Raw genomic sequence first — 27,595 nt, 5'->3', positions numbered from 1 at the left:
GTTTTGTGGATGGCTTGATATTGTCTAGCTGACTATTTAGGCACCAAATTTGAGCTCATAGGGAAAATCCTTACATACTTCTAGTGTGTATGAGCACAAAACCCACTCTAACAGAGAGACTGGGGGACAAAATTAAGGTGTCGTAAGATGAAGGGGTGAGGAACCCATAGTACAGCCATAACACAGGATCCACATCCCACATTCAAAATTTAAACTCACAAAGCCTCAAGTTATATTGAATATTTGGGCTGTGTTGTTTGTGATTGTCAATTTGTTGTCTCTTGTCACTGATGCTGCTTTTAATGTAACAATTTTAAGGAATATAGGAGAGTGCCTCAATTGCATCTATTTCATGTTTTCATCCTTCACCTCTGATTTGTAAGCAAAAAAAGGCTTCTATATTGGAGTCCAACAGTTCAAAGTCCAAACGCTCCTTAAAACATACAGCAGAGAGTAAGGGAAGTACTTAGGGGAAGAAGGAAAGTAAAAAATCCACTAATTCAGTCAGGTATTCTACTCCCGCTGATATTATTGTAAAACAAATAGAAGAGTATTTTGTCGTGCCACTCACTGTGCTAAGTAAACAACCACTGCGTTCTTCAGAAACGTAGTGGTGTGTTCTTTGTCCTTCATATGTGTTTGTTTTACTTATTGTTGCTATTTTTGTGTAATTATCCGAATTTTGTACTGTTTTTCTGTTTAATTGTAATAAGGCTTACTGAAAAAGGCAGTTTTATAGATGATAATCAGTTGTATGCCTTGGCGGCAAATGTTCGTCTATCAAAAAGGAGTTTATTGTTATTACTGCGATCCAAGGCTGCTTCACCAGGGGATATGTTAAAATGATGATGGACTTTATTTCATAGCTTAAATGTGTTTTTAAATTAAAATTATCATACAACATTATCATCATCAATACGCGCATCCCTTTTATAAATTGTAACCCAATAATGTTTACTCAAAACACATTTAACTGACCTATTCCTTCCTTGCAATTTTACAGTGGTAATATTTGATCTCGGAGTAAAAAAGTCCAGTACTCTATCCAGAATGGACACAGGTAAAAGTCAAAAGCCTGATGAAGCTTTGTGTTCAGAGATTGAGAAATAAATGCCAACGTTAAGTGCCTAAACAATAATGCCCTGTTGATAAACATTCCAAAATACAGCGGATAAAGATAAACTACACAGCCTCATCCAAACTTATTCTTATAGGAGTAAAACTTTTAAAGCTGCAGCAGTATTTATTGAATGTGTGTGTTTGATGCTTTAATGTTCATGCTGTAAACATGGGTAATAATCACTCCACAACATAGTCTAAAAATTAATCTGTAGTTAAATCACCAATAGAAAAGATTAATAGTAAGAATTCAGCACAAGAGGATAAGAGTAAAGACATAAAGCAAAATGATCAATCTGCCGCTATCAGGCACTCAGGACTACAAAATCAGAATGTCAATGATCTCATGTCACAATACAACACATGTTATCAGCGTTGTGGTGTGGATGAACATAACAAACTCTGTATGTCGGTGTCTGATCAGGGATGTTATAGAACAAAGCGCTAAACATGTTATTGCATGTCATATGCCCATAATGGAGGCTGAATTGCAAACCAGAGCAGCAGAGATGATGAAAATAAGACGTCATGCTTCTGATAATAGGCAGACAGCTGATTTTAGTGCTGTCCTTGAGTGTTTCCAAAGAACAGAAGAATCTGTAACACACTTTATCAAAAGATTCCAGGAAGTGTGGGAGTCAAATGCAGGCATAAAAATGGTGCAATGTGAACCACTACCAGTATAAACTCTCATGAGTTTCTTATTGCCTAGTATAGCAGCTATCCTTGAAATCAATGATTTCGCTTTGCAGACAAGGCATTTTTAGAGGCCAAACATAGACTTGAAGTCTTAGAGACAAGTGGTGTGTTTTGGACGAGAGTTAAAACCCCTCAGAGAGGTGCTCAACAGAAAACACACGCACACACCCGGGGACAGGAGAAGAGATAAGTGTCGTAGATGTGGAAGAACTAGACATTGGAAAAGAGACTGTAGGGTCAGGAATGATTTTTACACATAGAGGTACATATGTAAAGCGAATGGTCTAAAAGGTTGCAGATAACTGCACCACAATAGCCAGCTTCTCTCACACAAGGCCTGACCCTTACAGAAATCATAACAATGCATAGTGATGTCAAGCAAAAATCAGTATTACTTTTGTGTTGCTAGCAAAAGTAAAATTGTCTAATTCACCTGAGCTACAATGTTGGTTGGTTGCATACTTATTGTTGGAGATCCACTGACAGAGCCTGCAAGACTGTATCAGGCAGATAGCAACCCTCTTCCACTGAGCTATAATTTTGTGATTAAATTCTTAAATTAGCCTTTAGTAGAGATGTTATGTGGAATTTGATTGCTGTGAGTTACTCTATTTCTGATGGTATATTTGGAGCTTCTTGATAAATACTGTTTTAGACTGCATGATTGTCGTTGCAAAATGTAAGATATACTCTCTGACCAGTATGATCTGATCTGTAGTTGTTTTTGTTCACTTTGGGTGTTGTTTGCTTTGGCTAAAACAGCGCCAGATCTGGCTGCATCTGACACCGCTCCATTGCTACAGGATTATAGTTTTTCAGTTGGTCCCACACATTTTAACCTTGTGATCTGGACACATAGTGCAGGCTGCCTGATAACACACAGGATCCTTTTGGATGTTTACATTACACCTCAGACACAGAGTGACTGCTAGTTTGCCACGCATTGAGCCTTTTAATCACTTCTTTTGAAAATGTTCACCAGTTAAACTGAACTTAAGGCCTCCCTAGAATTAGCAGATGTTCCTCTTTCTTAATAGGCTTTGCATTAAACGATGTTGACTTTGGAATTTAGCTCCTCCAAACAGAGTAACTTTGAAACCAAATATAGTTTTTGTCACACTTTAAGCAATATTAGATACCTCAAATAAATAAGTAAAATAAAAATAAAACCAGGCTTTGAATCTGTTATTGATGCTGTTCTGAAAGGTGTTAAGACACCTACACATTTCAGTCTCTAAAGCTAACAATACTGGAGAATGGTGCTTTGTTCAAGATCAGGAAGCTGTTAATGTGTTTGTTCTAGCTGCAATTCCAAATTAATATTATTTTTAATTTGGCCTCATAGCCTCATGACTCTAAATTCCATACAGAGGTGTGGTTGTGTTCAACATTTAGTTAGTATTGTTCCTACAAAATAAGCCTCAGGTAAAAGAGATACTTTTTGACCTTGTTGACCTGATGGAGGCATGTTGCTTCTGAGAAGACAGGTGAATAGACTCACTTCTCCTCCTGAAATATTTTGACTGAAAGAGGTCACAGAGGATCGCTTGCCAAGCTGTCAGTCTTGGGTCACCTAATTGGGGAAGTTTTGGAAAAATGGTTGTCTTATCCTCTTACCAGACAGAGTTAGTGCCTCCTCCACATACCAAAGCACAGATTTGCTCCCTCCGCAAGCTTTGGATTCAAGGATCCACTGAAATGGACTTTGTCGTTTATGCTGTCACTCCAAACTCTTCATCTGGACCCCTTCAATATACTGAACCCATGACATATGCACTTATCTGCTTTTTTCTGAGGTAAACGGCTTTGTCAGGGGCATCTTGGTTCGGAAACAGGACCAACCACCTCATGGCTCTCTATTCTTCTAACCTGCCTCCTTAATGCAGGGGATGCCAGTCTGTTTGCGAACTATCACAACTACGTGCTATTATAATAGACTTATGTTGGGAAGTCTGCTATATCAAATCTGTAATGCACATTCTGAACACTTATGTCGCCCAACGCATGTCAGCTGCTCCGGATCAGATGCGGAGATTCTGTCTAAGTATTATACAGCTCTTTATTACTTAACCAGAATGAAAAATGATGTCACATAGTCTGTCACAACTGTTAAATAAGGCTCCTAAAATTCATGTGTGCAGTATATATACATATTATAATATAATTATCTATATATTCTCCTACAAGGTGAAACAGACTAGAATTACACAATAAACATTTAACAAAAGAGAAAAATATGATGTTGTCTGATCAAACCATCTTTGTTTATATCTGCTTAATGGAATTTAAATTTAAAGGAAATCCATGAAAGTCACACTCAAAATCACAAATGTCAACCTTATGGTGACACTAGATGAAAAGTCAAGGGGTCACCAAAGTCATTTAGATTCATCTTCTGGGGAACATGAATGTCTGTACCAAAATTCAGACCAATCCATTTGGTAGATGTTCAGATATTTCACTGGACAAGGGAAACTTTGACCTGCTGGTGGCGCTAGAAGTGAAGTCCTGAGATCCCCAAGGTCAGTAGGGTTCATCTTCTGGGGACTATGAATCCCTGTACAGATTTCAATAGCAATCCATTCAATGGTTGATGAGATATTTCAGGACCAAAGTGGTGGACCGACAGAACATCAGACCGTCATTGCTATCCAATGACGCTGCTAGTGTGGCTACAAACAAACACTAAATCACACATCTGCAAATCAGCCTGACACATAACTAGAGCTTGAAGGCAGGCAGAACACTCTTTAGGCTCCTTTTTTATGTTTTGACGGTATGACAAATACCAGATCTGGATTTTTCTGAAATAGGCTAATTTGTACTACAGGATAACTCACTGACTTTCACCTAAATGTGGGTGTGGCTTTGGCAATGATTTAAGAATCAAACAGAAGATCTGCACACTGTACTAACAGCTCCTGTCAATTTGATTTGAGAATTGTTTCAATCTAACAAAGATCTTGGTCAGGCATTGTCAAATCACCATCACAAAGCAAAGCAGACAATATATAGACACAAACACATTCATCACTCAGGTGAGTGTGATCAGCATGATCTCTAGCTGGACCAATCAGAGCAGAGCTGGACAACACTGTGATACTCCCACATGGGGGACAAAGCATGCCTCTATGAAGAGGGCAAGAACAATTAGAAACAACAGGATCAATATTATACACACATCATCAAAAGTATAAAATGTACCATTCAGTGTTGTGGGGAAATAGCCTGAGAGAAGATGGGTATTTACTATTGCCAGGAGGTCTGATGCCATACAATTAAAAATATTCTTTGGAAAGCTTGTGGGAGGAATTCCATGACAGCAGGATGAAGAACTCAGACGTAACACAATCTCCTCCCGACCCTTATGGCTGAAGGGATCAAACTGTGTCATGCAGACTGAATTGGTTTTAAGAGGAAACATGGATGACAGAGACCCTTTTCCTGATACAGGGGCACTGATAGCTTGTCTGATTTTCTGAATTTTGTTGTTGTTGCATGATTGGGTAGATAGGAGTTTTTTTTTTAGGGTCATCTTGGTTCTTCTTAGTTCTAAGCTATACGTGCAAAGACTCAGATACAGAAATCTCATAATGAATATGGAAATTAGATTTTCACCATCTGTGTTCCGCTTTTCGACACTCCACTCCCAGTGTTGCATTTTTCCATGGTGCTTTTTACCAGAGACAACTTTGACCTTAATGGGGTCAACTGCAACGATAAGATTTGTAATTTTAGAGCTAACATTTTCCACCATATCATTGACAGAGTTTGAACAAAAGGCAGGTGTGAAGGACAAAGCTTGAGTGAACAATTTGCTGATGTTTTCAGTGATTTACTGTTTTGTGATAATCTCCATTTGTACCTCAGTGCAAACACTGATATCCGTTTCAAAGAAAACACAGGAGTGATCAGATAGAACGTCAGTCACCACAACGGTAGAAATATTGAGACCTTTTGTGATAATTAGGTCAAGAGTGTGATAACTTTTGAAAACCACTTTGTCATGGCCTTACGAGCCGGGCTGTGATGAGAGTGTGACCCTTATCGTGTGTGTGCTCTGTCACAGGCTGAGTGAGTCCAGCCATCCCGAATGCAAGATAATTTGATAGCACTATTGTCCGGGGGATTGTCAACATGGATGTTGAAATCATGAAGTCAGTGCAGATAATCAACAGTAGTTCAGTTAAGTCATCAAAGAAATTTGCACAATATTTTGGTGGCCTGTGGATATTTAAGAACAAAGCTCGGCAGGAGGAATTTAGCTGCAGAGCCAGATGTTGAAAGAAGCCTTTTTTGTGGCATTTTCTTGCATTGGAAAGCGTTATTGAACAAATTGGACACTCCACCTACTTTCTTATGCATTCTATTTTCACCCATAAAACTGGAGTTGGGAGGGGCTGATTGGATAACAACACGGTTGTTTTCATCTAACCAAGTTCCAGTTAAAAACACAGTTAAGGCAGTGCTTGATAATCAAATTATTAATTAAAAGTGATTTGCCTGACACGGACCTGCCATTTACAAACGTTAGGTTCAGTATGTTCTCTGGGGCTGACTGTGGTCTTATGGGGACAGTTATCAGCTTTGAACAGTTTCTTGTATGTGCTGAGCAGACTGAGTACATTTTGTCTGTACCTGTGACAACAGGAATGGGGAGCTGTAATGGCACTGGCGTAATCCTGACAGCGATGAGCATGCTTGGGTTACTAGAAGTCTGACTCCTAATGAACAGCGGACGAGAAGCATGGAGAACTTATCAGACTGATGATAAAACCCTGGGGACGTCAATCGTAGTGGGACTGGTCAGAATGAGTGGACATCAGGGAAATGTTTTGGCTGCCTGCAACATGTGGTGTGGGCGATGCAGTACCAAATGTTTGTGGACAGAGCTTTTTTTTGCCCCTAACCAGTTTGGTTGCATGCCATCATTTCTAAACAACTGTCTGCATTCCCAAAAGAGGCAAAAATGGTCAATGTAGGAGACACTATGGGCAGCGCTGGCTGATGACAGCAGTCATGAATGTGGTATTGTAGCATATCCTCGAATTTGCAAGTTGTACTTAATACTCAGAAAATATTGGCACACGTGTATTAAACACCTGTAAAATGTTATCAATATTTACATTATGTATATGCTATAATATAAATTACATTCATTATAAACAAAGTAAATACAGACAGCAAAATAGTATTATGGCATTGATTCAAATTACTTTTTCATGTACATGTACCTTCCTGTGAATGTTCCTGTAATCTTATTTTTTACACTATAAAAATACATTTGCAGACTTGAAATTAAACACCTGGATGTTAACTTTTGTAGTTGCTAGTTGCACAGCTTCAGTGAAAACATCCACTGACTGCCTGGAAGGTAGGAAATCAATCCTAAAACATGTGAAATACTAAAGCACTAAAAGATACACAAGCTTGTAGTTAACGGGCTAAAACACTAGATACCTCCAGGATGGACAGTGTGGCTGACTGAAGTGGCTGTGATGGATCAAGTGAACATGTACAAAAATGTATTTTAATTTTTACATTTTTAAATATAAATGGTGAAAATGTCAACTTCAGGGCAGCAGAGCCCTATATCATTAACTTACATCAAGCTTAATCGTAATTCGGCTGAATCAAGTGTATCTGGTTGTGTGAACCCCATGCTGCAGGAACTGGAGCTGCCAGGAGGGTCTGATAAAGAGGAAGTGTTCACTAACCGTTGGTAACACATTTTTTATATTTTATATAACCCAGACCACAGGAAATGGATGTCTCAAGGGAAGTGGTTCATAAATAGTACAGAGGGAATTGCTTTGTCAGTGAAACATGTATGCTTCTCTTGGTTTAAACAACGCTTTTAGTATTTGTATTAGAAGCAGATTGTAATATATCGCTGTGATGGCTACTTTGACTACTGGGGGAAAGGGACACAAGTCACAGTAACTTCAGGTGAGTAATAATCGAACATATTTTAAGTGAAGACAATTCAGTTTTTGTCTGATTCATTATTAAATATATGTTGGTTTATACTGCACTTAAACTAGGATGTAATCTACAGGAAAAGCATCAGGGTAAATGTTAGGTATATACAGTAGTTTACTGAGTGAGAACAACAATTTATTAGATGATACAAGCGGTTTAGTATTTTTGCACTAAAGAGCTATTGAAACATGTCACTGTGACACATAATTTGACTACTGGGGAAAAGGCACAATGGTGACCGTCACAACAGGTAAAATAACCTTTTTGTCTTCATGTTGAAAATGGAATAATTACACTGTTTAATATAGTATATTTAGACCTCAGTGGCATCAACGGCATCTTTAAGGTGCTTGTTTTTGTATGTTGGATGTGTTGACATATTACACTGTGACGGTGCTTTTGATTACTGGGGGAAAGGCACAATGGTGACCGTCACCTCAGGTATGTAATTGTAATATTTCTGATTAATCACATTACTAAAATATATAGTATCATTTTGATGTGGTCACAACTGTTGGCCAGCGATACGACAGCCAACAGTATTTTGTAGACTGACAAAGAATTTGTGAAAAGTTTAAAACTCCTGATTTGAACTGTTGCCGAAACAAAACTGATTGGCTTGAAGTTATGGGATGTTACTGTGATGAGTTTTTGTGAGAAGTGTCAATTGACTCTCTTAACTGTGGCAACTGGGCTTTTGACTACTGGGGAAAAGGCACTACGGTCACCGTCACCTCAGGTATGTCATTTTAATATTTCTGATTAGAGAATAAAATTCCTAATCACATTACTAAAATATATAGTATCATTTTCATGTGGTCACAACTGTTGGCCAGCGATACGACAGCCAACAGTATTTTGTAGACTGACAAAGAATTTGTGAAAAGTTTAAAACTCCTGGCTGTTTAGTTCAGTTGGAACGTAAGTCTATCAACAGGTGTCTATTTCACTTTGATTTTAACTGTTGCCGAAACCAAACTGTATGGCATGAAGTTACGGGATATTACAGTAATGAGTTTTGGTGAGAAGTTTGAATTGACTCTCTTAACTGTGGCAACTGGGATGCTTTCGACTACTGGGGAAAAGGCACTATGGTCACAGTGTCATCAGGTAAGATTAGTTTGATTTCAAATCTACAGTATGTTTCAGACTGTGAAATGTCATGTTTAAGTTATTCTGTAACTTCTCAGCATGTCAAGTGTCAAGTGTTTTAATACAGTATGTACTGTAAAAAGTCAAACAGCGATATTCTCAGTAGGACACACTGGTGGATATTTATGGCTAATTTGATTTTGGATCATTTAAGTGGATTTTCTAACAGTGGGATTTATTAATTGTTAAGGTAGTTGCTTGTTGCACTCCACATTAGTAGACGTAGCCTTTTCATACAAACAGCTAAGTAGATTCAGCACTGTGCTACTATGCTGCTTTTGACTACTGGGGAAAAGGTACAACAGTAACTGTTTCATCAGGTGAGAATACTCTTTAACCTCATACATAATTGCTGAATTTGAACAAAAGTAATACGTTTTTGTACAAATATGACTTTAACTCAGTTACTGGATGTTTACCAACTTTCACCTTCATTCCTTCAATTTAAAAAAAATACTAAGTTGTGCATTTAAAGTAATTTACCTATTTATATATAGATCAACAAAAAGCTACCGCAATTAATGTTATTGACCTTAGTGCAGCAAACAACATCTAAATAAATGAGATAGGGAAACATGAAACACTTGAAATGTCCACATTCAACAACATATTAAAAGGTGATGCCTTCCATGCTGTGCTTTGTTACACTGTTGATCAACTCAATTGACTTGGTGAGAAATGTCTGTTGTGTTGAATCTTATTTTTATTTTGGTAGTTTAATTACACGTTTGGTTTTCCTTTCTTAGCCACTTCAACTAGACCGACTGTGTTTCCTCTGAAGCAATGTGGTTCTGGGACTGGAGACATGGTCACTCTTGGCTGCCTTGCCACCGGCTTCACACCTTCCTCACTGACCTACGCATGGAGCAAAAACGGGGCGGCCTTGACGGACTTCATTCAGTACCCTCCAGTACAGAAAGGCAACGTTTATACGGGAGTCAGTCAAATCCGAGTGAGGAGACTGGACTGGGACGCCAGGGAGTCTTTCCGATGTGCTGTGACACATCCAGCAGGAAATGGACAGGCTGATTTCAGAAAACCAAGTAAGACTCATGCTAAGTCAAATAAAATGCCTTTTTAGTAGTTGATTTGAAATCTAGCAGGTTTACATGGTGGAGCTGTTAACATATTTTATGATTGTGCAACAATTTTAAGGTTTTAAATGTATTAATTAAACAAAATGTACAAGCAGTAATAATATCTGATAAATAATGTTGTACTTAATTGGCTGCTATTGCCAGTAAATTGATGAAGAATACAATATCAAACACTTAGTCAAAGAAAGTTTAACATTTTACAGTGCAGTGAACAATGTACTGCACCGCTACTTTAAGTCAATACTTATGATGCGGATAAGAAAATAAACTTAATTTCAAGATCATTTGGTGACCTTATGTCAAATAACTAATTCAAGTCACAAAAGCTCTAGTTGTTATAATAATTTAACGATAGTGCAATTCATGCATTAATAATAATAAGTCATAAATAAGAGTTACTTGGTTTTGGGGTTTTCCTGAGAAATGTCATTAGTGACAGACTTTACAACACCTTTGTAAATTTATTCTGAGCGGCTGATGTTGACACATGTGAACTAAACGTAAAAGAGAGCAATAATTGGTTTCACCGTTTTAGAAACAAATATGCTCCAATCTGTCATTAAGGAACATAAACACAGCAGAGAGCATGAAAATAAAATACAACCGTTACCAAATTTAATAGCGTGACACAGCCTTAAAAATGTTTAATTCCATAAACCAGACAGTGAGGTGGAATGAGAAGGCTGAAGCTTCCTTGTGTATAATCAGCTGCTGACTCAGTCTATTTGATTCTTTACTAATATGCTGTATGTCCTCTGCACCTGTCTAAGAACAGATTACTGCAATGTGTTCTGCTTCCTTCCATCTATCTGCATAATCCTAGTTATGCAGATAGATGGAAACTGTGTGTTGATCATTAACATCCACGTTAAATCTGTGTTCGCTTGCCCGAGCAGTCAATGTATATGCAGAAGCGAGCATTAAAGCTCTGCTGTTCAGTTATCTAATTTTCTTATTATGAAAATCTCATTTTCCTTTTGACTCTTTCTGCACACTTTAGTAACAAGCTACAGTAAGTGTTAATTTAAGGAGCCAATCACATGTGCATATGTGTGTGCAAGTTGCATAACATACAGTGGTACAGAAAAGTCATAAACTCACTTATATTGTAGTAAATCTAGATTACATGAACACTGGAGCACATTGTTCACCTCTGCTTCTGCATATATATATTATTCCCTGCTTCCGCATACATATATTTGTGTGTATGTTTGTTTTTCAGAGGTGACTTATGTGCTGCCAACTGAACTTAAAGTGTTGGCCTCCTCTGGAGAGGAACAAGAGGCTTCCTTCTCCTGCTTTGCCAGAGATTTTTCACCAAAAGATTATGAGATCAAATGGCTGAAAAATGAAGCTGAAATCCCCAACAAAATATATGAGATCAAAATGCCTCTTGAGCAAAGAAAGGACAAGAATGGAGCTACACTGTACAGTGCAGCAAGTTTCCTCACGGTACCGGCCAGTGAGTGGACTGTTGACACTAAGTTTACATGTGAGTTTGAGGGGAAAGGTGAAAAAGGTGCAACATTCATGAATTCATCAGTGACCTACAAACATACAACTCGTGAGTAAATTGCTTCTTTTTCTTTCAAAATGATATGTAAATTTAACTTCAATTCTCATGGTTTTGCAGCCTTTTCTGTTCAATAATTGTTCATTAATCCCTCACTCAACAGCTGGCAACTGTGATAAAGAAGATGTGGACATAAAGATCACTGGCCCCACGTTGGCGGACATGTTTTTAAACAGAAAAGGAACTATAGTATGTCAAGTCAAGGTAAACGAGCCATATGTCGGAAGGATTTTGTGGGAGGACGAGAAAGGAAACGAAATGGCTGGTGCCTCGAAGACCTTCAATGATAAAGGCACATTTAGCCTTCCACTTGAAATCACGTATGACGAATGGAGCAAGGGGATAAAGCGCTACTGCGTTGTTGAACATGAAAATTTGATTGAACCACTTAAGGAACTCTATGAATGGAGTTTTGGTAAGAAACCTATTCGGCAATTGTGCACTAAAAGCCTGTTTAATTCTTCTTGTCATGCCATCAAACACGTTAAGAGTGTTATCTCTAAGTGTGGTGTTTTGTGTATGGTGTATTTGTATTGTGTCTTTTGTAGCAGAGATTTCCTTCAGTACTGCAGGTACTTGTATCTGTGGCAGGAGGCCTAATTGTTCTCTCATGCTTTGCAGGAGGACAGACTCCGCAGTGTTTTTGCTGCCTCCCGTAGAACATACTAGAAAAGAAACGGTGACCCTGACTTGCTATGTGAAAGACTTCTTCCCTCAGGAGGTTTTGGTGACTTGGCTTGTTGATGACGAGGAAGCAGACTCAAATTACAAATTCTATACCACAAACCCCGTAGAGAGCAATGGATCCTATTTTGCTTATGGACAGTGGAAAAAGAATGACGTGGTGTACAGCTGTGTAGTTCACCACCAGTCTCTGGTTAACACAACTAATGCTATTGTCAGGTCCATCGGGCACAGAACATTTGAAAACACCAACCTGGTCAACCTCAACATGAACATCCCTGAAACGTGCAAGGCCCAGTAGATGTTATTTTGTGTCGTTGTGTCTTCTGCTGTTTGTTGTTTCATGTTTGTTGCTTGTTAACGCAAAATCAAAATAAAAAAAGCACTTTGCAACTCTGCTGATGTATGTTGCATGCAGTTCATGTCTTTATTTGACCAATATCTTGAGCTACATGTTTGTCGTAAGTGTACTGTCAGTGCTATCCTAATGCAACAAAGGTTAGGTGCAGATATCAGCATGTTGGAGTTTTAAAGCACAGTGACAATAACAATATATCAAACGTTCAACATCATATTGTTTTCACTAGAATAACACCACCACCAACTTTAGGCAAAAACAAAAGAAATCATATTTGTTCATTTGTATTTGTAGATGGTGCATTAACACTGTTTGTGTGACTTGTCTTTGTGTAAGTGTGTTTCCTCTGCTGGGTCTTGCACCCCCAACACAAAATGATTGTTTAATGTCGAACTCCAGCTCTGCGGTCTCTCAGTCAAATGATGAATACACTGACTCACAAGCCAAGTCACGCATGCCACACCGATAATGGGGTCTTTCAAAAGCAATTCAGGATCATTGCAGGAACACTTTAATCAACATAATCAACATTTTTGAAGGACTTGCAAAACTGTTAGGCCTTGTGGTACACTCGTAACAGTGTGATAATTAAGACATATGCCAGTACTGGTTTTTTTTATTTGTGGACTATTTCACACTTTTATTGACTGACTGACTGACTGACTGGTCTTTGTCTCATGAGCTATTGTTCAAAGCTGGGAGTGGATTGTCCCAAGCATTAACTGAATAATTACTATACACTACATCCAGAGTTCCTGATCGAAACTAACAACCAATGGAACAGTGCCATGGAGGCAGAAGAAGATAACATGGGAAAAACAGCCCTCACCTTCATCCTCCTCTTCCTCATGACGCTGCTGTTCACCATCGGAACCACTGCTTACAAGGTAATAATGAGTTTATATGTCCGAGTGGTGCACAGATCAACCAGAAAAAGACAACTCAGTAAATAGTTTCACGAATTCAAACAGCACAGACGGGTTGGCAGAAAACATGAGGAGTGGAGGGTCAATAGGTTCATACAGGGCAAAGCTGTGATAGAAAAAATGGCAGCAACACATGATAAGTATCATCGTAATGTAATCACATTGTAACTACCTCAGAAAATGTCATAACGCATTATGAATGTTTGACTACATCTTGTTGCTGGTATAAGTAATTTATTTACCACCCCGACCAAAAACTAAAATGATCTTTACCCACAATCTTTTTCTAAAGATTAAATTCTAAAAGTGACGGTAGAAAAATCTCAACTATTAATGATGTGTGCATGTTCAGGGGGTGGGCACAAAAACAGCAACGCTTGTGCAATTTATTGCTTTGAAACACAATAAACTTAAAATAAAAATCCCCCTTGTAAAGCATAAAGAGTTTTACAGACTATACTAGAGAGGTGTTGAATCAGGGGGTATACTGAGATCTGTCTTTTTACATTTTGAGCCCGACAATGACTAATGATCAAATTTATGAGCTATTATACTGAATTTAATTCTATTTTTCAGGTGTTGCTGTTATTGTGTTTTCAATATTAGCCCAAAATATTTTTCTCACAAGTTAATTAAATTATTTATTAAGTTAGTACAGCAAAATTCAACAGAAGCCAGTTGTAACATTTTGTTTGTTGTGTGTTGATACGTTTATTTTACAAATCATCAGAAAACGCATGCATGGTGCAATGCCTCACTAACAATATTGAAGTTAATCTCACTTTTTTTTTTTTTTTTTTTTTAAACTCACAGCGCCTATGAAATACATTTTTAGGTTCCAGTGGTAAATGTTTTACTTAAACTATGAAGGACATCCTTACAAAGAGTCAGGTGAGCATTCAGGATTCATGTGTGTATTGTAATATTTTATGATGCAGCAATATTGTAACTGTAATCTGCATACGTTGGTCATATAGTGCATTTTCAATAAAAGCACACATGTAAATGGTGACAAATAGCAGGAATTTGATCATTTTGGTGCTATATTACTAATCCAGATTTTTTATGTTTTCTTTCTGTCTTTTCAGGTTAAATGAAACAAGGTGAACTTGCTGTAAAAAAAAAAGTCTTTTTCACGCAGTTTTTCTTATATACTCATAGTATGATGTAAGTAATCACAGCTGTCCTTTTTTCATTTTAATTAAGAGATTTGTGTCTTTTTGAAAATAAATGTTAAAATGAAGATAACCACTGATGTTGCTCATCCAACTCTTTTCTCTCTTCCATTCTTTTGAAATTGTCTATACTGTCTATAGTTTCACCTCTACAAGTTTAATCCATAATGTTTTTTATTATTTTATTATTTAATATTCTGTTATGTTCATCACCTCCCCAGCACCTGGAATCAACAGCCCATGTTCAGCTCAATATGTAAATTTGGAGAGTTTTTGTTCTCGAGTCTATTATTAATAGTCTATTATTAATAGACTCGAGAACAAAAACCTTTAGCAAAGTCAGGAGAAGACGCCATGTAAAATGCATATGTAAACTGATATGAGATATTCAAATGTGCACTCTGTTTCTCTTACCGGCATAACCACACCTCACACCTGGTGTCTGTGATGCACCGTTGCTCTTTGCATCGTTTCACTTCTGTATTTTGGTGCTTTTTTGGGACCTGGGTGTTACTCAATGCTTCCGCTTGCTGCTAGCCCTGCTCACTCTGCCCTGTCATGCTGCAACATCTGTGCAACAGACTTCCTGCCCATCTCCACCTGACTTTAAGACGCCAGACACTGTAAAAGTACAACTCTGCCATCTAGACTAGATACAAAGACATTACACTTAGAACTGAGACAACACAGTTGATTACTTGACCAAAATTTGAAGGTATGTATAACTGAAGAGATGAAATCAGCTCATATTTAAAAAATGTTCATATCCAACATTTAGAATGAGGCAAGTAAAGACAAAATAATCTCTTCTCCATCTCAGGCCAGCGGGTTGTCTCACCAAACATCACATTACACCCTGTCTGGGAAGGTGAATTCGGAGCCTCACCAGTCAGACTCATCTGCACCCTAAGTGGCTTCTTTCCAGACAAACTGAATGTGAAGTGGCAACGGGACAACAGAGCTCTAGACGGGCAAATCCAAAGGAAGCTGCAGAGTGTGGAGGGAGTGGAGAAAACCTTCAGTCTAAGCAGTGAGATTGAGCCAAATAAGAAAGAGTGGGCAGATGGCTCAAGTTTTACATGCACGTCCATTCACAACAACAGTGAATTAAAAAAAACAATAAGTATTTGTCAAAGTAAGTATGTACAGCTAATGTCTCAATGCTTAATATGAAAATTGTTGATATATCATGAATCTTTTAAATAGTTTGAATTAGATTAACATGTGTGGCCACACACACGATTTTTTTTGCAGTCCATTCAAGCGCCGCTCCTTCCATTCATGTGGAGATTCCCAGCTTCAAGACAGTAATGATGTCAGCGTCTGAGGTGAAGGCAACATGTTCCCTCCGCACCGTGTTTGACGCCAAGGTGACCTGGCTGATGGATGGGAAACTTCCATCCAGAGACCAAGTGAACAAGGTCACAAACACAACTCATTTAATAAGCACTCTGACGGTTTCCTTGAAATCAGTGGAAACGACTGAAGCTTCTAAACTGTAAAGCTGAACATCGCTGCTTCTCATCCGCTGAAAAGACCGTAAAAGTCGCAGGTAAGACAACTATACAACATGAAAATCAGACATCTTATAACGGCAAAGGACCAAAAAGATATAATTCCGCGTTCTTTCCTGTCGTGATCATCCAGGGCCTGCAGTTACAGCTCCATCAGTGGAGATCAGGAGATCGCTCCCAGATTTGCTGAAGGGAAACAGTGCTGTGCTGGAGTGTGACATCACACAACTCTCCTCCAGTGACCTCTACATCACCTTTCAGGCCAACAGTGTTGATATTTCTGACAAACAGTATGTTGATCTCCCTGAAGCCCCAGGCCTCCATTCGGTCAGTAGACGCTTCACTGTCCCTCCAAGTCACTGGAAGAAAGACACAAGTTTCACCTGCAAAGTGAATCAAGGCTTCTCCAGCAACTTTGAGTCAAACTCCACTGGCAAAATCTTTGGTGAGATGAGTTACTCTTTTTTTCCTTCTGTGTCAGTTCATTTTTTTTTCTCTTAAAATGAACTGATAATGTGATTGATTCAGTGATTGATTCATGTATTCATTTGTTGACATCATTTTTAGTGGACCCATCAGTGGAGCTCCTTCTGGTCCCCAGTAAAGAGTCAGGACCACAGAGGCTCGTTTGCTCTGGATGGGGCTTCGACCCTCAAATTAAATGGTTTTCTGAGTCTCAGCAAAGATCTCCATCAACTAATGACATCAGCATGGGTGCAGATGGACGTGTGGCAGTAACCAGTCAACTTCATATCCCCCAAACAGAGTGGAAAACAGGGAAGGGCTTCACTTGCAAAGTGTCTGACAAGTCTCTGAACAAAAGTGTCAGAAGGGACATCAGCCTCTGCTCAGGTAAAATTAAAACATAAGGAGAGTACCAACTTTAGCCTACCGTCTAATGAGAATTATACAACCATCAACCATCATACAACGTATTCTGTTCGAATTTAAAGCCTCATTAATCAATTTATGTTAACTGGGGGCAGGACAACAATCCAAAGAAGCTGGTAGATGCACAACCACCACCTTATATCTGCTTACAGCGTTGTTAGGCTGACATGATAGCAAACAATGGCCTACTGTACCATCGAGCGGAAACAAAGCAACATTAGCATTATTTGGAATTGTGTTTCTGGCCACCTGGTGGATGTAAATCCAATTTTCACTGGTCGTTGTCCAACTCTTCATGAGAATCAAAATGATCTGATTCTTCTGCTAGATGCTCTACTGTTCCTCAGCCACTCAGTAACATTGTGTGTCTGACATTTAGTGCTGGACAGGTAACATACACCAGGTTTGGTCAGAGATGCTGAGGCTCAACCATTCACTAAATGCGCAGGCTGTACTGTATACCTCTCAGTGATTTTGTTAAGTGACCCCTTTCACATTACATAGTCATTTGATTCAAAATTAATAAATATCGAAAATATTAAATAACGCAGCTTTAAAGCGTAATATCAATATGGTCTTATAATGCGGAAATATATTTTACCAAGATGTAGTTTACTCAGGATTTGATTTAGCTTCATGATTCTTTTTCCTTGTACTTTTCACTCTCAGCTTATTCAAGCGCCGCTCCTTCCATTCATGTGGAGATTCCCAGCTTCAAGACAGTAATGATGTCAACGTCTAAGGTGAAGGCAACATGTTTGGTCCGCACTGTATTTGATGCCAAGGTGAGCTGGCTGATGGATGGGACAGTCTCTCCCAGTAACACAGTGAGCCGGGACACAAACACAACTCATATAATCAGTAATGTAACGCTTTCGTCAAGCCAGTGGAAACGACTGAAGAATATAACATGCAGAGCAGAACATGACTGCTTCTCATTCACTGAAAAGACCGTAAAAGTCGCAGGTAAGACAACTATACAACATGAAAATCAGACATCTTATAACGGCAAAGGACCCAAAAGATATAATTCCGCGTTCTTTCCTGTCGTGATCATCCAGGGCCTGCAGTTACAGCTCCATCAGTGGAGATCAGGAGATCGCTCCCAGATTTGCTGAAGGGAAACAGTGCTGTGCTGGAGTGTGACATCACACAACTCTCCTCCAGTGACCTCTACGTCACCTTTCAGGCCAACAGTGTTGATATTTCTGACAAACAGTATGTTGATCTCCCTGAAGCCCCAGGCCTGCATTCGGTCAGTAGACGCTTCACTGTCCCTCCAAGTCACTGGAAGAAAGACACAAGTTTCACCTGCAAAGTGAATCAAGGCTTCTCCAGCAACTTTGAGTCAAACTCTACTGGCAAAATTTTTAGTGAGAGGAATTACTCTTTTTTTCCTTGTGTGTCAGTTCATTTTTTTTTCTCTTAAAATGAACTGATAATGTGATTGATTCAGTGATTGATTCATGTATTAATTTGTTGACATCATTTTTAGTGGACCCATCAGTGGAGCTCCTTCTGGTCCCCAGTAAAGAGTCAGGACCACAGAGGCTCGTTTGCTCTGGATGGGGCTTCGACCCTCAAATTAAATGGTTTTCTGAGTCTCAGCAAAGATCTCCATCAACTAATGACATCAGCATGGGTGCAGATGGACGTGTGGCAGTAACCAGTCAACTTCATATCCCCCAAACAGAGTGGAAAACAGGGAAGGGCTTCACTTGCAAAGTGTCTGACAAGTCTCTGAACAAAAGTGTCAGAAGGGACATCAGCCTCTGCTCAGGTAAAATTAAAACATAAGGAGAGTACCAACTTTAGCCTACCGTCTAATGAGAATTATACAACCATCAACCATCATACAACGTATTCTGTTGAATTTAAAGCCTCATTAATCAATTTATGTTAACTGGGGCAGGACAACAATCCAAAGAAGCTGGTAGATGCACAACCACCACCTTATATCTGCTTACAGCGTTGTTAGGCTGACATGATAGCAAACAATGGCCTACTGTACCATCGAGCGGAAACAAAGCAACATTAGCATTATTTGGAATTGTGTTTCTGGCCACCTGGTGGATGTAAATCCAATTTTCACTGGTCGTTGTCCAACTCTTCATGAGAATCAAAGTGATCTGATTCTTCTGCTAGATGCTCTACTGTTCCTCAGCCACTCAGTAACATTGTGTGTCTGACATTTAGTGCTGGACAGATAACATACACCAGGTTTGGTCAGAGATGCTGAGGCTCAACCATTCACTAAATGTGCAGGCTGTACTGTATACCTCTCAGTGATTTTGTTAAGTGACCCCTTTCACATTACATAGTCATTTGATTCAAAATTAATAAATATCGAAAATATTAAATAACGCAGCTTTAAAGCGTAATATCAATATGGTCTTATAATGCGGAAATATATTTTACCAAGATGTAGTTTACTCAGGATTTGATTTAGCTTCATGATTCTTTTTCCTTGTACTTTTCACTCTCAGCTTATTCAAGCGCCGCTCCTTCCATTCATGTGGAGATTCCCAGCTTCAAGACAGTAATGATGTCAACGTCTGAGGTGAAGGCAACATGTTTGGTCCGCACTGTATTTGATGCCAAGGTGAGCTGGCTGATGGATGGGACAGTCTCTCCCAGTAACACAGTGAGCCGGGACACAAACACAACTCATATAATCAGTAATGTAACGCTTTCGTCAAGCCAGTGGAAACGACTGAAGCATATAACATGCAGAGCAGAACATGACTGCTTCTCATTCACTGAAAAGACCGTAAAAGTCGCAGGTAAGACAACTATACAACATGAAAATCAGACATCTTATAACGGCAAAGGACCAAAAAGATGTAATTCCGCGTTCTTTCCTGTCGTGATCATCCAGGGCCTGCAGTTACAGCTCCATCAGTGGAGATCAGGAGATCGCTCCCAGATTTGCTGAAGGGAAACAGTGCTGTGCTGGAGTGTGACATCACACAACTCTCCTCCAGTGACCTCTACGTCACCTTTCAGGCCAACAGTGTTGATATTTCTGACAAACAGTATGTTGATCTCCCTGAAGCCCCAGGCCTGCATTCGGTCAGTAGACGCTTCACTGTCCCTCCAAGTCACTGGAAGAAAGACACAAGTTTCACCTGCAAAGTGAATCAAGGCTTCTCCAGCAACTTTGAGTCAAACTCTACTGGCAAAATTTTTGGTGAGAGGAGTTACTCTACTTTCCCTTAATGACAGTTGATTTTATCTTCTTGTGTCACACTTTATTGATCTGTAATAGATTGATTCTTTGATCCACCGATTTATCTCTCATTTAGTGGACCCATCAGTGGAGCTCCTTCTGGTCCCCAGTAAAGAATCAGGACCACAGAGGCTCGTTTGCTCTGGATGGGGCTTCGACCCTCAAATTAAATGGTTTTCTGAGTCTCAGCAAAGATCTCCATCAACTAATGACATCAGCATGGGTGTAGATGGACGTGTGGCAGTAACCAGTCAACTTCATATCCCCCAAACAGAGTGGAAAACAGGGAAGGGCTTCACTTGCAAAGTGTCTGACAAGTCTCTGAACAAAACAGTTGAAAAGGAAATCAGCCTCTGTTCAGGTAAAATGACCATAATCCATAATCATACTAATGCATTAAGTGTAGAATAAATACATTCACACTGTTTCTGAATCATCCATCAAGCATTTGAGACATTTTCAGTCATAATCATTACTTGATAGGTGTTACATTTTCTCTGCCTTTAATGTCATGCTGTTTTTTTCAGTAACTCCAGCATCATCTCAGATAGTTGGCGTATACGTTCAGGGACCACCACTCCAGGAGCTTCAGAGCCAGGGACAGGTGACTGTCACCTGTCTTCTGATCGGCCCTTCTCTTAATGATTTCTCCATCCACTGGAAAGTAGGTGGGATCAAATATTCTCTCAATGTCCACACGGAGCCACCAGTGAGTCACAGCAATGGGACAGAGTCTTTGCGGAGCTTCCTCAATGTGTCAGCGGAGGACTGGCATGCATATAAACAAGTGTCTTGTGAGGGAAAGCACCGATGTTCCAACCAGGGCTACGAGGACCATATAAGCAAAAGCAGAGGTAGTGTTATACATAAAAAGCATCAGAAACTCGCCAATAAAAATCAAAAAATAGTTGTGGTTGTGACCAAATGATGAGACTGAAATACCCAAAAGATAAACCCTTATTTACTACAACAGTGAATATAATACAACCAACTGCCTCTGAGCTGTCTACATCAGACGTCCTCACACTTATTAGCCTAGTTTCTGGATTTTTCCCGTCTAACATCATAGTGTACTGGGAGGAGAATGGCCAGAGACTCCCTTCAACTCGCTACACCAACAGTCCTGCCTGGAAATACACAGGGAGCAGCACTTATTCAATGAGCAGCAGATTAACGCATCCAAAACTGAGGACAAGCAGTTTACGTATTCTTGTTTTATCAGACATGAGTCATCTGAAATGCTGCTTGAAAGCACTATAAAGGATGTGTTTGGTGAGCTGAGAATGAGCTTTTAGTAACATTGCAGTTCACTGGTGATGTTTATTACATCGTAGTAGAAATGTCCCCAACCGATCCTGAGGGGGAGAAATTATTGGGTTGCATGGATGATTGTTGGTAAAATTCGCTAAGCTCTGACAGCAACGACCCTGTTATCTCTCCTCTGTCTTTCTCTTCAGCAAAGATCAGAGTACAAAACATGCAGGAAGCAGCTTCTCAAGTTTAGCCGGCGCTGACCGTCGCTTTCACAGGTCATATCAGCTGTCACTAATTAACGTTAAATCCATAAGTAAGTTGATGGCAGGCCGAAATAAAACTTGGTTGTTGTCTGCAAGTCGGTATCTGTAGGCTACTCAGCCAAAGACAGCCAAAGAAATATCACTCTAACAGTGGCTGTTTGAGGGGCTGGGCCGAAAAAAAATTAAAAAGCGCACCAGCTGTATGCGGTGTGGCACCAGCACGCAGAAAAAACAAAACAGAAAACATAACAGGAGCATTTTCAACTATAGAGGCATCATGAGGGCACATTTTCTCGTACATAGGAGCGTAATTTTCCAGCATGTAGAGCAGCCTATATGGCACTGTATTTCATTTTCTCCACTGGAAGAGCACCTTAGAGGGAACTTTAAGACATTGTCTTGCACAAGCCTAGAGGACACTTTATCATGCTTTATCTCCCATAGGGGCATCCCAGAGGGCACTTTTGCTGTGTTCTTTCGAACATGGGGGCACGGGGGGGAATTGGCCTAAAATCTTTCTAACATAACTTGTAAATGTCTCCTGATTTTTCTTCTTTTATGACTATTTTCCCTAGCCACAGAGCCCTACAGTGAACCTTCAGCCACCTTGCTCCAGTCCTCTGATGAACTTGTGTGCCTGGTCTTTGGCTTCAGCCCTGCATCCATTAACATCACTTGGTTTGATGACACCAAGGAACTGTTGGACTACAACACTAGTGAACCCCACAGAGGCCCAAACGGAAAGTTCAGCATCCAAAGCCACCTCCGTCTGTCCCAAGTCAACTGGTTACCTGGGGCAGTCCTCACCTGCCGGGTGACACATGCAAACACCACCCAATCCCTGAAAATAGCTAAACCAGGTGCTGGTTTCTCCGTTCATCCTCGTCTTTCTTGCACATTAAACACTGCACATACTAGGTTAACCACCTATTCCACACATTTGAGAGTCTGTTTGGTAACTGCATGGATTATTTTATTAATCTCTCTTCGCAGTCCTCTTCCACTGAAACAAAGTCAATGCAATAGTTAACTGACAAATCTCATTTTAATTCTTTCGCAGATATCTTGGAGGACTGTCTTTTCTTCGATGACATCATGCATGCTCATGTGAGCCAAGACATCGATGTGGAAAACTGGTATATGGCTTTCACTTTCCTCCTTTTTTTCCTCATCTCCATCATCTATGGTGTCTTGGCTACCGTGATTAAGGTAAGACACAGCAGTTGTAGTAGTTTTGCTATTTTAAAGTAATCTTCCAGTACACTATTTAACCTGTATGTTTTCTGAATATCTCTACTATGTTTAATGTTGTCATTATTCTAGAATATTCATATTTTGGGGTAGTTTGAATGTAACTTTGTTTATATTTTTATACAAAACAAAAGTGTCACCAGATCCTGACACATCCACTCTGTTTTCTCCTTTTAGACTAAATGACCCCAGGACAGATCCCATTTTATGATCCAAATATGGACTGTTGATTTTTGATGACATATGGCCTTACTGGTTTTAAAGTGTAATTAATGCATTTTTTTCTTTTTTATATTGCTATTATTCTATTTTATGGAAATGATTATACTATATTCCTTTTTTTATGTTTCATTTCTATATTTGGTGTGGCATGTATGTAATGAATGTGTGTAAGAAGAAACAAGACAATAAATAAATAAAATAATTGAAGCTTTAAATTAAATTCTGACCTTAAGATGCAAATACCAATGTAATGAACAAATATTCTGTCCCTGGACTCATTCTCATTTAGAAAAATAACGATTCAAATATGGAAAACAAAGTTTGTCGTAATTTGACTCACCGATTACATTAAAACACACGATGACACATACTGATGTACAACAGTATTTATTCTTCAGGGATATGCTTTGTACTACAGTATACTATGTCATTATACCAACATCCCTGTATTACTCCGATTGTCCAAAAGAGTGAGACAAAGCTCTACATGCAGCAGTGGTGATTTGCCACCTCTATAAGAAACACTACAGTAATTTGAAGATGCTGACAGGTCTGAACTGGACTTACTAAATTGTATGATACAGAGGAACATTCATATGAAAACACAAACTGTTTTTGTATCTCTTCTCCTTTCCATACATAGACATACAGAGTCAGTATAAATGTGTGCACACTCTGTCTTTGAGTTAGAGCTGCGTGTTTGTGTCATTTGTGTACCTTGTGGGTTTAAAAGGAATTCACATCTGGGAAGGATGACACTAAACACATCCAGGCTTACTATTGGCTACCTCTGGAGTGATCTGGCACTGTGTGTGTCCTGATTGGCTGGGGACCACGTGGCAGCCAGCCCAAATTTGTGACGCTGTTGCTAGGATGGAGTCACAGCATGCTGCTGCCAGTCTAAGTGCCAAGAGACCGGCAACATTGAAGCAGGGCACCATGCCCAGCAGGCTGCCTAAGAGCGTCTCCTTGTCTAACACCTCCACACCCTCCCATCCTCTTATGCCAAGCCCCCCTCCCTCTGGGTCCTTGCTTGACCCCTTCGGCATGTCAATATAAACCAGGGATCAAGTAGCAACCACACATTCTCACACATATAGGAGAAGTATTCTCTCTCTACAACTACTGTTGAGGCACCAATGAGCAAGGTACTCAACCACAAACTGCCCAGTGGCCAACAGTAGAAGGCTGTGGTCATACTGAGCCGCGTTAAACACGTTCAACTGAATGTGAAGTAGTGCAATTTTAAAAAGAGCATACATTCTCAGTCAGCTTTACCTGGGAAATAAAGATTTCTTATCTTGAAAAAAGATTTATCTAATCTTATCTTAGAGTTATCAAGAGAGGCAGTCTGAGCATTCAGACCTTCCTGTAATATTTACTTTTTCCTTATCAGTTTAAAAAGGAAACAAAGTAAAATATGGGATGGGAAAAAGATAAGCAACAACATCTTTCTCATGAATGAATGAATGTCATTCTAATGATCATTACAGTATTATCACTGTTATTACTGTCATGATCAACATCATTTTCATGCCATCTTCAAAGCTCACACACACATTCTGCATGTAGTTGCACGTATGGTCTACAGCGGGCACCATTGAGCAGACTGAAGTTATTCTTCCTATGTTTCTATCTCCATTTTTCACACAAACAAGCAATAAATTCAGGAGGGGAATTAATTGTCTTTAATATTCTGGAAAAATGTAAGTCCAGTCTAGAGGCACATGTACAGATGCTTTCTAAAATCCATTTTCAATTAAATTACCGCTGTAAAAGGATAAAAGGAAAGGGGGAAAAGCATACCACAGCATAAACCTCATAACTCCACCTCACAATTGTCACCACTGCTTCAAAAGAAAAAGACAGGACTACAGTAAATCAAGGCATGTCAAGCCTTAAAATACTATAGAGAGACATCCCATCCAGAGACCATCCAGAGACCAAACCCAGAGTCCAACCATACCAACCACGTTAGGCCACCATGTGAATAATTACCAAGTGTACCAAGTACACTGATGCTCTGTTTATGCTGTATAAGCTGCCATTAAATTAATGCCAACACGTCTAGAAGTCCTACTATCAACCAAATATGCAAAGGAAAAAGACAGTGATGCAAAACACAGGCAATGCCTTAGTACATGACCTCAAAGAAATAAAAAAGACGATCTCTGGGGCCAAGTTTGATAACTGTACAGAGTGGTATTACCAACATGACCCCAACGTAAGACAATGTAAAATAAAGCAGATCGAAAAGCCAGCAGATTCTTTTCTGGTAATACACCTATGTGCTCTAGTTACATGTACTGTACAGTATGAGCATCACTTACATGGCCTGTCTCTAAAAGAGAGCCAAAGTGATTCTAAACAAGAAAGAATTTCACACACATTGTTTTAGTTCATCCATTCTGTGCAAAGGGCAATACAATATACTTCATAAATCACGATCACAATCATAAATAAAGACATGTGTTTTGTGCTATTCCACCACCCATGCAGACAGGCTTTTTCAATCAGTAAACCACAACACAAACTGGTACACTGCTAGTTTGGCAAATAGCATTTGAAAAAAATGTATATAGCCTATATAAAATACAATATAAATAAAATATTATATTTCATATATTTAATTCTATTCTATTTAGCCCATATATTACAGATTTATTTTTCCCTATATTTTAACTTAGGCCTATTTATGTCTTGTTTTAGATACTCTTTTTCTCATTTCTCATTTACTTGTATGATTTTCTTTTGTACATCTTTGTATGAGCATTGTTGGAGGGAGCCTGAGAACAAGAATTTCACTGCCAAAGACTGCTTTACTGTAATTGTTGTGCATATGACAAATAAAGAACTTAACTTAAAACTAACTTCACCGCAGTCTATGACTGGAGATGTTTCATGCTAACCTTGGCCCAATGGCTAGCAAAGACAAAATCCAACACCAACCTGACCCAAGACCTGAGGCCAGTGTTTTTAGGTCAAAACTCTAACTTATTTGCCCTCTCTTTCACAAGGTACTGTATACTAGACACAGTCTAAAAGGACATTTTGCAGGACTTAGTAGGCATCTGCCTATCTATCATGAATTAAGCTAGTATAGTGAGGCAACTGCAAATATTTGGACAAACAGTGTTAGCCCAGTGTTGTAGCTCTGATCAAGCATTAGCCTGCTAGCCAACCATCACATGAACAGAGACAAAGCATTTAAACGTCAGCTCCACTGACAAAACAAATGAAAAATAACTGCAGGGTTAAATTAAAACTGACTCACCACTTTCCTTTGGTGTGAGAAGAAAACTGTGACTCAAAATCTTCGCCAAACGGCTAAATCCCCAAAGAGCTGAAAGACTGAAAACTAATTTTTATTTTTATTTTTACTTCCATATTTTACTTTTTCTATTCACCAAGAATAGCATACAGCCGAAACGGTGAACTCCTTGGTAAGTCATGGCCTGTTGGACATTATTCACCTGTGCGGACCGGAGGGGGCGGGTCTATGGGTCGGACCGTCTCTAATTGTTTGCTCCTTCTTCTTCTTTGAATTCAGCAGACTGGACGCTACAATGGCGTCTTGCTGCCCTCTAGAGTCTGTGATTCATTCGCTTTAGATCAGCCTCCACACTCACATTTACCATCCGGGTGTAATCCCAGTCAGAGCCAGCCCACTCCTAAACCCACAATCCCCAAACCTCAACCTGGTTATGACTGCAGAATCTCTCCTTTTGCAAGCAAACCTGCCTGGTGCTTTTTCCAACGTTGCCTGTAATGTGTAGTAAAATCTCCCCTTCTTCTCCACATTTCTTTACTGACTTGTTTATTATTGAAGTGTATTCTGACGGTCCTTATCCTTATTCCTTATTGTAGGGTTATTTCTGTTTTATCCACATGAGCTGCATTCTTTGCTAAGTAATCTGCTTCCTCATTTTCCTCTACACCTATGTGTGCTGGTACCCATTTAAAACCCACCCCACATCCTGCTTTGTGAATTCTGTATAATGTTAATAAAAAAATAATATAAATTTCGGTCAGTATATCAGGTCTGGACTTGGATTTGATTTCTCTTATTGAGGTTAACACTGCTGCCGAATCACTTTGTTATCATTCATTCCATTATTTCACATAATACCGAGGTCAGGGCAATGGGCCTATAAGAACTAGAGTTACTTGGCTCCTTCCCAGGTTTTAAAATTGGGATTATTACAG

At 39.3% G+C, this 27,595-nt stretch overlaps 1 protein-coding gene, 1 long non-coding RNA gene and 2 gene segments (V, D, J or C); 3 read left to right on the top strand and 1 right to left on the bottom strand.

Annotated features, from left to right (window-relative positions):
* Positions 1 to 8,022, top strand: part of LOC122868505 — a 249,715-nt gene extending 241,693 nt beyond the window's left edge. The window contains 1 exon segment of the V gene segment in view: positions 8,002 to 8,022. Coding sequence covers positions 8,002 to 8,007 — 6 coding nt within the window.
* Positions 1 to 23,591, top strand: part of LOC122868479 — a 253,183-nt gene extending 229,592 nt beyond the window's left edge. Inside the window, 17 exon segments of the mRNA XM_044180515.1 lie at positions 8,856 to 8,910; positions 9,699 to 9,995; positions 15,586 to 15,900; positions 16,020 to 16,231; positions 16,233 to 16,317; positions 16,413 to 16,724; positions 16,847 to 17,131; positions 17,840 to 18,136; positions 18,232 to 18,543; positions 18,666 to 18,950; positions 19,657 to 19,953; positions 20,049 to 20,360; positions 20,476 to 20,760; positions 20,927 to 21,253; positions 22,492 to 22,776; positions 22,977 to 23,125; positions 23,345 to 23,591. Coding sequence (XP_044036450.1) covers positions 8,856 to 8,910; positions 9,699 to 9,995; positions 15,586 to 15,900; positions 16,020 to 16,231; positions 16,233 to 16,317; positions 16,413 to 16,724; positions 16,847 to 17,131; positions 17,840 to 18,136; positions 18,232 to 18,543; positions 18,666 to 18,950; positions 19,657 to 19,953; positions 20,049 to 20,360; positions 20,476 to 20,760; positions 20,927 to 21,253; positions 22,492 to 22,776; positions 22,977 to 23,125; positions 23,345 to 23,353 — 4,119 coding nt within the window. The 3' untranslated portion in view covers positions 23,354 to 23,591.
* LOC122868498 lies at positions 11,785 to 12,704 on the top strand. The segment is given in 2 exon segments: positions 11,785 to 12,037; positions 12,244 to 12,704. Coding segments are annotated over 2 exon segments (375 nt in total).
* On the bottom strand, positions 19,851 to 23,947 carry LOC122868520. Its single transcript, XR_006376136.1, has 3 exons — positions 23,938 to 23,947; positions 22,279 to 22,289; positions 19,851 to 19,986 (listed from the first exon to the last, which is right to left on the bottom strand). It is a non-coding gene; the product is annotated as an uncharacterized LOC122868520 (long non-coding RNA).
* Positions 23,948 to 27,595: the final 3,648 nt, after the last annotated feature.

The sequence above is a fragment of the Siniperca chuatsi genome, linkage group LG21 (assembly GCF_020085105.1).
Source record: "Siniperca chuatsi isolate FFG_IHB_CAS linkage group LG21, ASM2008510v1, whole genome shotgun sequence".
NCBI lineage: Eukaryota > Metazoa > Chordata > Actinopteri > Centrarchiformes > Sinipercidae > Siniperca > Siniperca chuatsi.
Note: the sequence above shows the minus strand (reverse complement) of the source record. Positions and strands in the feature narration are given on the sequence as shown.